General features: G+C 41.0%; 1 protein-coding gene across 1 annotated transcript in view; it reads left to right on the top strand.

The window, feature by feature from the left end:
• Positions 1-12,502: 12,502 nt before the first annotated feature.
• LOC122809496 overlaps positions 12,503-13,622 on the top strand; it is a 396,891-nt gene continuing 395,771 nt past the window's right edge. The window contains exon 1 of the mRNA XM_044081048.1: positions 12,503-12,714. Coding sequence (XP_043936983.1) covers positions 12,658-12,714 — 57 coding nt within the window. The 5' untranslated portion in view covers positions 12,503-12,657. The remainder of the gene's footprint in view (positions 12,715-13,622) is intronic.

Raw genomic sequence — 13,622 nt, 5'->3', positions numbered from 1 at the left:
TCCATTAACCAGTCTATTGACCTGCTGGTTTTCCTCCCTCAGCATTCAAACAGATGGGAGTACCTTTTGCACTCCATTGATGTGCATCAGCAGCTTCGTTGTTATTTGGACAGGACTAAATCTTTCAGGAAAACAGATCAATTGTTTGTGCCCTTTGCAGGACCCAGATTGGGTAAACCTGTTTCCAAAGTGACTTTATCCTCATGGCTTAGAAACGTCATTACCTTTATCTACCAACAGAATAAGCTATCCTTACCTTCCAGAATAAAGGCTCATTCTACCAGATCTATGGCTACTTCTATAGTATTTCATTCCAGAGCCTCTATGGATGATATCTGCACAGCAGCCACATGGGCAAGTCCTCATGCCTTTATATCTCATTACAAATTGGATTTGGCCTCCAGAGGACGAGCATCTTTTGGTTCTATGGTGCTCAGGAATATCCTTCCTTAGGGCCACCCAGGACTCAAGTAGCTGGGGACTCATTCCTAAAAGTAATGAATAAACAAAGATTTACAACATTATATAAAGAAGTTATATCTTATCATAATGTTCCATCTGTGTTGTAGATCTTTGTTCATTCATTACTTCTCGCCCTCCTACCCCCTGCCTGGACTCCTGGTGGACTTTAGGAACTCCTGGCTAGGGTATTTGCTCAGACAGAGCCTCCTACTATTTTTCTATTACTACATCTGTTATCTAAGGGTGGGCAAACTCGATCTGAAGTAACTAGGAGAGGGGCATTAGCTGAGAGTTTTTGGCTGGTGCGAGATTGGAAACAGCTGTATCGGTTCCGAGAACGGAACCGGGGTCCTAATGGTAATGAATGAACAAAGATCTACAACACAGATGGAATGTTATGGTAACACATAACTTCTTTTTTTGGCAAAGGAACAAGTCAGAAGATAGAAGTACTGCACTATAAATTCAGATCTGCCGTAACAGAAACAGCAAAACATAAAAAAGAAGAAATTAATACAAATATAAAAGCAGCAGTAGAAATATGCAAATGTACAGGTATCAGTAAGGAATCAGCAATAAGTGATAATGCCCTCTAAGTTGCATGATGTAGGGGAAAAATTAGAATTCCTCCCCACCACCAGGTCTTGCTATTTTCTTTTAATACATACACACTATGAAAGGCATTATTGTTCTTAGCAGAGTCTCTGTCTCTGTTGTTGTTGTGTTTATTATGCATTTATTGCAGTATTTTATAGTTGTAAATTATATATTTATTTATTTTTTTGTGTTTCTATAGAACAAGTAGTTTCTTTGTGTTTTTTCAAATAGTAGAAAATTTCACATATGGTTTCAGAGATGAAACGGTGAGATAATAATTAATATATATGTGTGTGTGTGTGTGTGTGTGTGTGTGTCTATCTCTCGCTCTCTCTGTATGTATATATATATATATATATATATATATATATATATATATATATATATATATACACACACACACATATATATATATATATACACACACATACTCGAAAAACATTGTCGAAACTTATGATAGCGACTGAGAAAAAGAACGAAGAACAAAAATGTGGACAATTTGAAATAAAATTGTTGAAATTTTTTTGACCACCACATCCAGTGTCACACAACACACATTTTGCAGGGGGCAAACCCCCCTGCACCCCCTATGTGGGGGGGCTGCCCGCCACACACAACCCCTGCTACTTCTATATACAAACTCCAAGATCGCACTACAGTGAGGGAAAGGGTACATTTCCCGATCCCCACTATAGTGAGATCTCCACCCAATATGCCGAATTCACAGCAGTGAATGCACAAACCTGTGCAAAGTTACTTTCGGATAGCCATTGTCACACACTTCATCCGTGACATTTTGATAGTACATTTTATATATATATATATATATACTTCACTTAGCAAACACATCAAAGTTCTTGTTGATAAGGTGATTTCATTTAAACAACTGTAAAATCAGACAGACTTGGTCACAAAAGAAACTAAAAGGAAGCAACAGCTGAAAAAATGAAGCAGTTTGCTCAATAGATCAGTGTCTGTCATTGAAATGGTACTTTTGATTTAAATACTCTGTCCTGAAACAACTTCCAAAGATAACAGTCCCGATTCTAGATTTTGAAACAGTAATGCTCATTAGGGATTGAACTGGCAGCAATCTTACAATTGTTTAATCAGTGCCTTTTGGAGAAATTGAAGTCTCAGGCAGATTAGCAAAGGCTCTGCAGATACTGCTTTGCTGCACAAATATACCCCAAATCCCTGACACAAAAATAAAGTCTTAGGCACACAACACAGTCTCTGGCATGCAAATAAAAATATCCCTTAAGTGTTACTTTAATGGTTACAAAACTAAAGGTCTCTGGCTCACAAATCCGTGTGATAAAAATAATAATGGATCCCAAACTCCAGGACCACCACCGAACATTCTTTGTTAGTGTGAAGATTGGGTGAAGATAGGTGAAGGCTGCCAACCTAGCCAGATGTCATCTGTAAATATTAATGTAAACTACAGGCTTGTCGCCTTAAATGGTAAAAATAGTGTTACATGTGGAACTGGAAAAAAATGTACCAACAGTGCACTCTACTGACCAAGTAAAGCATGTTGTGACCCTTTGATGTAAACATGGCTCCGGCTAGTCTAGATGAAGGAATTTTTGCTATTGTTTTAAGGCCAGAGTTAATGGCCAGAATTTGCATGCATAAGTGTCCTTTATTGCTCTGGTTTCTGCCCAGAGGTGAAGAATGTAAATGTAGTTTCTGTTAGCCTGGGAACCCAGGGAAGTGTGAAGAATGATGTAATGGAACCCAGGGAAGTGTGAAGAATGATGTAATGTGAAACAGGAATGTGATTTTAAAAACAGAGAGAATCAGTGAGCATTAAACATTTTTGTCTTGACCATCCAACTCATCAGCACTGTCTTGGTAAACTCCCTGCCTGCTCTGTCTGATATCCTTCCTGTCTTGGCCACTAGGTGGCACCCTTTACACTACTGCTCCCATAACCTTTTTCTTTAGACTATTCTACTACAACACACACTGTCATTTCCAGTATATATTTGACCTCTGTCTCTAGTTACTTCCCTCACGCCTGACTCCTCTACCTTACCCTCTACTATCACCTACCCCCACTTACCTTATAGTCTCCACAACCTTCTACTCTTGAGATCACCCTTACCTTTTCACCTGCTTCTCTCTTCTTACCTGATTGTTTTTTCTCCAACTGATCGTCTCACTGGCTTACCTGCATATTCCTATTCTCTTTTCCCACTCTCGATTTCCCCCCTCCCTGTCTCACCTGTATCTACTCTGTGACTTCTCTTTTGACCTACTTGTTCCATACCTTGCACAATACTGTGATTTACTCCTTAACTTGCCTTCCCTACCCTCCTCTTACTACGCTCACCTCCTTCTGACCATCATCTCCCCCTCAGTATTCTACTGTCGATTTCTTGTCTGCCTACAGCTCGTACTCTACCGCTCTTCCTTCCATCCCTGCCATCCTCACCTATAGCCTCCTGATCTACATACTTGTTGTTGTTTATCTGCCCTGTACTCCTATTCCTACTATCCCTACCTGTCTCCTCCCCCACCAGCCTCATTTCCGTTTCTATCCCACAAATACACCCATCCCCTAGCCGACTCCTCCCTATAGATTATCCCTCTGTGGGCTGCTGTGTCTCCTCGGGCTGGGAGTAGATATCCCTCATGTGAGTACTTGGCTTAAGTGCACTATTGAGTGTTTTGTTTCACTTATTCCTTTATTTGTCTGTTTGTATCCAGTACTGTTTGGCCGACATTTGTCGGATTAGCTCTGTAGACCTGGAAATGTTGAACTGTACATTACGTTGCTGATGGGAACCACGTGGAAAGCCTGTTCACTAGGAACTTACGGAAGCGGGTTATCAGCCCTTGTTTTATTGCTGTTTGGCCCTGAGCCAGCCTTCACGCATGGTCGTTAAAACATTTTTACTTGCTATTTGCTTTTTTGCTACCAGCTGTGCCCGTGCCTATGTCCTATCTTACATTTAGGCAAACAACCATAGCGGAAGCATATGCTTTAACTGCTCACTCTAAGCATCGCATACTGCTGTTTGGCGACGCCTAAGAGCCATCCTCTTTGCTATTATTTTGGAAAGCCAAACTGTTTTTAGTGCTGCTTTTGTTAGAACAAACAGCCACAGCGGAAGCGTTCGGCATACCGCTCTCTCTAAGCCTGTTTGCTGGATAGTGCAGCGCTTAGAGCACCTAAGTAACTACTTATACCTAGCGGCGGTTTCGCTTGCAAGGCTTTGTATTTTTCTTTCCTCCACTCTTTATTATCAAGCGACCCAGAGGTAGTGCCTACCCTATCAGTCTACCTTGGCCCACACCTGTAGCATAAGCTTTTGGAGGCTGAGGGTTTCTTTTTTCAACCATAGCGCGATATATGAGTCCGCACGCATATATTCCCTACACCGTGTTTACCACAGTTGTAGTCTTATACTGTTCACTCTGATTACCTCGGTGGATACCCCTCACAACCTCTCTGTTGTCAGTGATACCCCTTGCTCCAGCTTATCGACAGCGTTCCTTGCCCAAGATTAGCCTCCACGTGGTCTCCCACAACTTCTAGCTGGCGTTCTCAGGAAACTGTAGCTGTTTAAGAGTTTTTTTATGCTTAAGTTTTTAATACGGGAATGTTTTTGCACACTGTTCCTTTTGTAAGCTCCTGACTAATGCCTATGAGCACCGTGCACATATGTTCACAAAGTATGTAATATTTTGACCTATAAACATTGAGCCAATGCTATATTCTACCTTGTACCCCCTTGGGATTCCTGTAATCATTGGCTATAGATGCATGGCTGTGAATGTTGTGTCCTGCCTTTTCTCTTGAAGCTGCTGACTGCCTGTTACTTATTGAAGAGTGGAAACTATTTTACCAGTGAGGTAGCTCTCGCCTGCTTAATTGTTATTTTTAGATGTAACTGATGCAAGGTTGTTTTTGAAATCCCTACTGTGTTTTATGAGCAATCTAACTGAACAGCTTGATACAATGTGTCTTACAGTAGTCTGTGCACTGACCTGTTCATTGATTTAAAACATATGTACTAGCTCTGTGGTACAAACTTCATTGACTAATTGACTTTTTTTCCCCTTTTTCTCTCTCTACCTCTAACCTTATCAGACTGCACACCTGGGTTCCTGTCCTTCCCTAGCCAAAGAAGCCCCGTGGACATCATAATTAAGCACCAAAATCCTGAATAGGATTGTACGTCCTCCTAAATAAGACTGATTTCCCAGAGTTGACCGTTTTGGAAAGTATGTCCTAATCTTGTACTGCTTAACATTACTCTCCAGGACATATTTGCTCCCCTACCAGGTTAACCAGCAGCCCCCCCCCTTTTTTTGACTTTAGATCCCTTCTCCTTCCCTCCTCTACTCGGCTTTGTCCTTGAAAAACCTCTCTCTCTACCCTGAGGTTATTTGTCTTGGTAAACTCCCTGCCTGCTCTGTCTGATATCCTTCCTGTCTTGGCCACTAGGTGGCACCCTTTACACTACTGCTCCCATAACCTTTTTCTTTAGACTATTCTACTACAACACACACTGTCATTTCCAGTATATATTTGACCTCTGTCTCTAGTTACTTCCCTCACGCCTGACTCCTCTACCTTACCCTCTACTATCACCTACCCCCACTTACCTTATAGTCTCCACAACCTTCTACTCTTGAGATCACCCTTACCTTTTCACCTGCTTCTCTCTTCTTACCTGATTGTTTTTTCTCCAACTGATCGTCTCACTTGCTCTTCCCCGCTCCGTTCGCTACGCTCACTCCGCTCCCCACCCTACCCCCAATTCCCACCCACCCCCAGGGGCCCTACCTTTATAGCTGTTTAGACACTCCCCCTATTAGATAACCACCTATCCCTTTCCCAGTACACATCACCTAGCAATACCATACTCCAAGTCCTACAACCACACCCTCTCTCCACAATTATATCTTACTACCTCACCCCACTCTACTATTTATACCACACAGTCCTATACTTGCAAAACTCATCTTACTAGTAACATGCCTTTAAACCTTAACACAATCTTTTTACTTCTCCTTCTTAACATCCTTCTCTATTTCCATACTCTTACCTCCTATGAATATCTTATGCTTAACCAACCTCCTGTATTAGCCAAACACACCACATCTACACTTCCTCTACTTGAACAAGCACATAGTAATATACTATCAACCTCTCCCTACCTTCCCCCTCTACCACAAAGTACACCACTACAGATTCCAAACCTCTAAGCGATTTTATCTAATACCCTGCAAAACATAAAAGTATTTCAAGTCCATAAACACTGCTATTAATACATGGTGACATCCACCCCAACCCTGGCCCCAATACTCTCATGAGCCACACCCACTCAAACCTGAATATTAACTGTTCTACTTCCCCCTTCTCCCTGACTCACTCTGTATTGCTCACCTAAATATTCGCAGCATCAACAACAAAATCACACAACTTCATGCCTTAATTGATTTCTATGCCTTTGACATTCTCTGTCTCACTGAAACTTGGCTTAAACCTAGTATCAAAGACAACGAATTTACTCCCCCAGGCTATAATACCTTAAGACAGGATCGTCTTAATAAAAGGCGGGAGTAGCCCTTCTATACAAATCCAACCTACAGGTAACAGTAATAAATTCCATGCCCCCCTCCCTAACTAATGCTGAAATACTCTGTTCCAAGCTCCAAGTTAATAAAACCAAGGCTATATATATCATATGTTCTTACATCCCTCCAGGCAACAACATCAATACACTAGAAAATATCCTAAGCTGGGTCTCCAGTAACTTTCCACAAGAAACAATAATCTTAGGTGACTTCAATATTGACTGGAACTCCTGCATATCTCCCAAACCCTCCATTCACCTTAATCTCTTTAACTTTCATCAAACCATTAACTCCCCTACTAGAATTCACAAATCAACCCACAAACAAACCATTCTAGATTGGATACTAATTAACAACAACCCCCTCTCCTATAAAACAGGAATTCTCCCTGACAACATCAGTGACCATCTCCTAACCTTTATCTGTAAACAAAAATATAGCAATCCCAAGCTAGCTACCTACCGTACCATACACAACAAAACAGATTTTAACCTAGCATCCTTTCAAAATGAACTCAAAGACTATAACTGGTCAACTCTAAAATACCTCCCAATAGACGAAGCAGTAACCCATTTCAACAATACCTTCCTACAAATTCTACAACATCATGCCCCATCCCGCTTAATTAGACTAAGCTCTAAGGCTGCCCCATGGCTCTCACAAACTACTAAACAAAATATGCGGGCTAGAAATAAATTATGGAATAAATGGAGATCCACAAAAAACCCTGCTGACCATCAGAACTTCAAACACCTAAGAAACACCACAAAGAAACTTATCTATCTGGATAAAAAAAACTATCACTTTAAATATCAACAAAACCAAAAACAAAACCCCAAACAATTTTGGTCAGGAATAAACAAACTACTTCATCCAGGGAATACCAAAACCCCCACCCCAGCTAGCCTAGCCCAAAGCCAACCCGACATAATAGCCAACACTTTCAATGACTTCTTCTCTCAAACTGTCACCTCTCTGGCAAACACTATGACTCCCCCCCTATCCCACCAAACAACCCCTACCCAAAACAACACCCCAGACTAAAGTTTCATACTGTCTCCACTACCTATACGTAAATTACTATCTAAACTTAAACCTTGCACCCCTTCTGCCGACAAACTACCAGCTGAATATCTTCAACTAGCTGCAACCGAACTAGCCTTCCCAGTCTCCATCTTAATCAACAGAACAATAACTGAATCCAAAATCCCTTCTTGTTGGAAAATCTCCCATATCATTCCCCTCCACAAAGGAGGTAACTCCAACGCACTCTCTAACTTTCGGCCTATTGCCCTTCTATCGCCACTATCCAAAATAATGGAACGCTGCATACACCATCAACTCTTACATCATCTCTTGAGTAATAACTTGCTTGTAGACACTCAGCATGGATTTAGGCCCTATCACAGTACTTCTACTGCCCTTCTCTCCTTCACAGACATAATAAACAAAAATCGCAACAACAACCTGTTCTCCTCTGCACTATTCTTAGACCTCTCAAAAGCATTTGATATGGTCAACCATCAACTTCTCCTCCACACTTTAGAAGCCCTGTCACTTGACTCACCAGCACTACAGTGGTTTGATTCATACTTGACAAATCGAAAACAAGCAGTCCTTTGGGACAGCCATCTATCTTCTCAACTCCCAATTACTATAGGCGTTCCACAAGGGTCCATCTTAGGTCCCCTACTTTTCTCTATATTCATAAATAATCTACCCACTTCCTACCTACATCCACATGTATACAGTATGCTGATGATTCTACGCTCATCTGCTCTGCTCCATCCCAGTAGAACTACATTCCTCTACCCAATTGGTTTTCACAGCAGCAGAAAAATGGTTTCAACATATCTGTCTCCTCCTAAATCCCAAAAAAACCAAACTTCTACTCTTCACACCAACCCTTAAATCTACTCCTATCACTTTTCCATTGTGTCCTGCAATGGCACTATCATCAAACCTGACTTTTCCACAAAACTGCTAGGTGTCACCATAGACAATCAGCTAAACTTTGACTATCATATTGATTTAACTATCAAGACAGTAAATAAAAGATAGGAGCCCTTTACAGACTTAAGCCCTTTCTTACTGCCACATCCGGTATCTCTTGCCCAAACTCACCTCATCTCCACACTACTGTATGCCTCTCCCTCCTTTATTAACATATCCAAAGCTAACCTTCAGAAACTTAATCTAGCCTACCATAGCATTGCCAGATTTGCAACTGGCTCTCCATTCCGTACATCACTGTCTCAACCTAAAGAAACTCAACTGGCTAGAACTTCCAAATCTAATACTCCTACAGCAATTAGTCATCACTTTTAAAATTCTACATTACCCTCCAACACACCCATACTGAACAACCTTATCACACCTTATAAAATCTCACCTCACTTGTTCAGCCAACAAGCTCCTAGTAACTACTATCAAATCTCATAATAAAGCAGGTGACTCCTTATTTGCAAACACTGTTGGATCTTATTGGAATAAACTTCCCACTGAACTGACCTCCTAGCCTCATGTCACCTTTTTAAAAACAGATTAGAAATCATTTACAAAACACTGGCTATGCCCTTGCTTGAATCCTGACTGATAACTGATACACTACCTGCTCTCATAGTTAACTCTGTATATCATTTGTATCTTCTTTATCACAAAGTTTGATTTCTTTTCTGTTTTGTGACTTTGTTAATTTGTATAGTCTCTAGTATGATAGGCGAGCTTTCCTCCTCAACCCTGTGTAGAAAATATACATGTATCAAGCTACACAAACCCAGTAATACTGTATATTCAATTTTACTTTACTTGTCTTTTGTCATTATGTTGTTTTCTTTTACTGTTTGATTGACTGTTATCTCTATTACCTGTATCTGTTTAAACTGTAAAGTTATAGTATGATAGTGGAGCTTTTCTCCTCGGGCCTCTGCTGAAAATGGACATGTATCCAGCCAGACTAGCCTGGTTAACAAATGTAAAATAAAAATAAAAAATAAAATTGCTCTATGTGTAAGTTTATCTTAGACTTGTGTTTTCTCAGAAATAGCTAGAAACTAGAAAAATTAGACTAAGTGTTTTTCTGTGATGTCAGAATTGTACTACTGAATTTAGTATTTCTCTGTGATCTCTGAACTCTTGACTAGCACTGTGAAGTAAAAGTATTGTCTTGTGTTTTGACTATTTGATATTAAATATTTTTAAACCCTTTCAACTGCGGCTGTTTTTATAGAGCTGATTTAAGATCTTTAGAGTACTTACATGCCTTTGGTAAAATTGTACAAATATACTACCAATTGGATAATAGTATCGCACAGTAGTATTTGGACACCCTTTTAAGGGCCATTGAGTAGATGATAAATATTAGTGAGTGGTGGCAGCTGGTACTACCTTATAGTCTGGGAAAAAGAGGCACAGCTGGAGAACCTGTGTCAGCCTTCCCCAGGAGTGTCTGTGTGGTTGTATAAATTCTTCTCAAAGTGTGTGTGTGTCAGCTACTTAGGCAGGGACATGAAGCACCGGTTGGACAGAGAGGGTGCTGGAGGTTTTAGCTTGCCCACTAGGCTGAGATCTGGACCCTATAGCTGTGCCAGTGGGGAGAATATTGGGGACCTGGAGAGCAAGGGAACGGCCAGCCCCGGACTGACTGTGATCTCTGTGTGCTCTAAAGGAAACTGCACTTTACTGTGTGTATTTGTTATCCTTTCCTCCTATATGAGACAACCCTCACTGGTGTTAGTGGTGAGGATTGAGGCTCCTTGATTGCTGGGCCAGGGGACGGGCGTCACAGTTAGGACTGCCATCTTGTAACTAAATGCTCCTGTTTCACTGCATCTTTTGTTTAGACAAAAACCCTCCAGAGTCGTCTGGACTCTCAAACAAGTAACTTCTGTTATACTATGAGTTTACCAGCATTATAAAGGTGCGGGTATATAGCTGCCTTTCATTACCTGCGACTCCAGATAGTTCTCAACTTCCTTCTGTTCCTCATTACCCTTCATATACTCCATTTAACATAGTGCTAGTGTCACAAATTGTCTACTACATCTGCCAGAGTCCCAGGTGTTCAAAGACCGCTGTTTCAGAGCCAGGAATTTGAATGTCTTGTAGGATGAATGGGCTGCCACTCACACTCATACTTGAATACGAGTTCATTATGGTGTGGTAGCTCCACCTTGTCTGCATGGCCACCTCATCTTACCTGAACTCATACTCGAGTTTGAGAAAGGTAAGTGTGGCAGCCGCAGAGAGGGAGTTGGAGATGTACAGAATGTAGCTTAAGGTTTCAGGAAATGATTGGGTGGGGGGGATTTTGGGTTAGTGGATGGAAAGGAAATTTTAGGATTAGGGAGTGTGAAGGTTTAGGGTTAGGAAGCAAGAGAGCTGTATGCCACAAATTAGACTACATTGTGTCAAGGATTAAAACAGCAGTGCTTTGATCCAGTGGATTGCTATTCTGGACAACACTAATATTGCATACTAATTTAGAGCATGCCTCACAATAAGACTTTGTCTTGTTTGATTCTCAGTTAGAGCATCTTCTGTGTGGAGACGTGTGAATGGGTGTACCTTCGTTGAAGGTTGTGCATCTGGGTTGGCAACTCGGCACGCAAAAATCTACTGCCAATCATTAGCGGACCGGAGTTCCGCTGTGGCGACCCCTAACCTGGAAAAGCCAAAAGACACTGTCCCCATGGCCTCTCTTGAATGCCTCTATCAAGTTCTCTTCTGTCACCTATTTTGACAGACTATGCTATGGGTCCACAAACCACTGTGTGAAAAAAGTACTTCTACTCTGGCCTTCTTCATTTAAAGGAAATGTGCTATTTTCGTTAAGGTTTCCATTAAAGTAGAGCTTCCACCCATTTGTTTTTGCACAAATGGTGGAAAACGTAATAAGCCTGAAATAGAGCACGGATGTGGGCCTGATTCTATAGACATATCTCTCAAACGTTCATGATTTTGGCTGAAAATGTTGCTCTCGTCGTCTTAAAATTAGTGCTTTCTGGAGGCAGTGTTAGAATAGGCAACACATAATGGCAATAATCACAGACTTGTTTTACATAAAAAATGTTAATTTAAGCGCTGATATCAAATTAAATATTTAATAAGCTCCAAGGATTTGTAATTCCTGATTATTTTTACGTTTTTCTCTGATCTCGGATATAAGACGATCCGTGTACTTACTTACATTTACCAAAGTTACTGTCCGGTTCGATTCTCAGCTACAGCGTCTTCTGCTTGGAAACATGCGTAAATGGGCGTACCTTCGTTGAAGGTTGTGCGTCAGGGCTGGTAACTCGGCGCGTAAATCAATCATTAGCTGACCGGAGTTCCGCTGTGGCGACCCCTAACCGGGAAAAGCCGAAAGACACAACAACAACAACAACTTAATCAGAACATTTCTAGCTTCACAAATTTATTCCTGAAACGTATGCAGGAGCACAAAATTAATAAATTCCTCTGAACCGTAACTTCCACATATTTTTAAAGTTTACATTTATGTGGTAGCTGCTTAACCTTATATACAGGGTTGTTGTGCATTCCTCTCGGACGTTTGCAAAAAAGGTGATGCCTTAGGGTCAACAATTGTTGACACCTTTTAAAGGTAAAGTACCCACCTCATTTACATCTAAAGACACGCACCAATTCAACTCTTGTGGTTCTGTCAAATTTTAGTATTTAAAAAATATGCATGATTTAAAACATCTTCATTGACTATTTTTGGAAAGGTCCCTGACTGTGGAGGTAGGAGGCTGAAAGATCCGCTACCTTGCATTCCAATACCTCTTGTTACTACAGTTAGGTAAAGCAGACACGTACTTGACCGTGAAGAAATACTACACTCTCCCAACAGCCTGTATTGTGCGGCCCCTTTAAGGAAACGAATGCGGGAGGCTGTTTGGGGAAGTTTGCAAGTAATGCCAGAAAGAGAGTGGCCTGGTTTAAAAAAACTCCAAATTTATAAGCCAGTGGAAGCAGGAATTTCTTCGGTGGTAAAAAATGATTTGCATTTTACTCGTCGCGGGTCACGGAACTCTTCTGGAGAGTCAAATCAAGGTATAGTGGGGCCTGTCAAGTAGGGAGAGAAGTGCAGGCTGCTGACGTGGCCAAAAGGATAGCACACCACGGGCAACATAAGTAATTAGCTAAGACAGGGATGTTTGGAATGAGTTAATGCAATGGGCTGAAAAAATAGTTAGCTAAGGCAGAAATACTTGGAATAACTCACTGTCCATGCCAGCCCTGGAGGATGTTGTTAGTATCCTGAAACTGGTTTGTGTTGAAGGCTGAGAAAAGTATAGATTCTTTATGGACGATGGCTGGCATCGAACAGTGTTCTTTACAGACCGTACGTACTTAATAGAGCCATGCCACCTCCATTAGCCATAGGACAGTGGAACCAGTCTTCTGCTGCACAAGGACTGATTTGCATGTTTTCCTTACAAGCCATTAACATTCTTCTGTCCGATGAGCTCTGCGTGGTGGTTCCTTCGGTACGTCAAAAATAATCAGCACTCTCCCTTTAAAAATGTAACCGTTAACAATGGTTCCGCAAGGTTAAGTTGATGATACATTGTCTATACAGAAGGCATACCTCTTAAATGTACCTCATTACGAGGAACGTACCTCATTTATGGTCCCTAAAAGTTCATGTTCCTCGAAGTTCACATTGAAAGAGTCTAGAAATTAATCATATTCATTAATTTAAAGATTTTTATAAGTAAAACCAGCTTATTTTGACCATCCTATGACCCTTCCTAGTTGAAGTTGTTAGTAAGCTGTTGGTACGTGTTCCACATTTTGCCCATTTGTTCCACATTATGAGGTCCAGTGTTCCTCATTTTGTAGATGGAAGGTTGAGAGCTATGGCAGAAGGACTGGCGATAAAGGAACGATTTTTAAAGGGGTCCGTGTAGTTACAGTTTTCATTTTAAAATAACCAAGTGGGACTTTTTAACATTTTG

Source organism: Protopterus annectens, chromosome 8.part0, assembly GCF_019279795.1.
Source record: "Protopterus annectens isolate FY-2018-M chromosome 8.part0, PAN1.0, whole genome shotgun sequence".
NCBI lineage: Eukaryota > Metazoa > Chordata > Ceratodontiformes > Protopteridae > Protopterus > Protopterus annectens.
The sequence above is the reverse complement of the archived record's forward strand: the minus strand, read 5'-3'. Positions and strand labels throughout refer to the sequence as shown.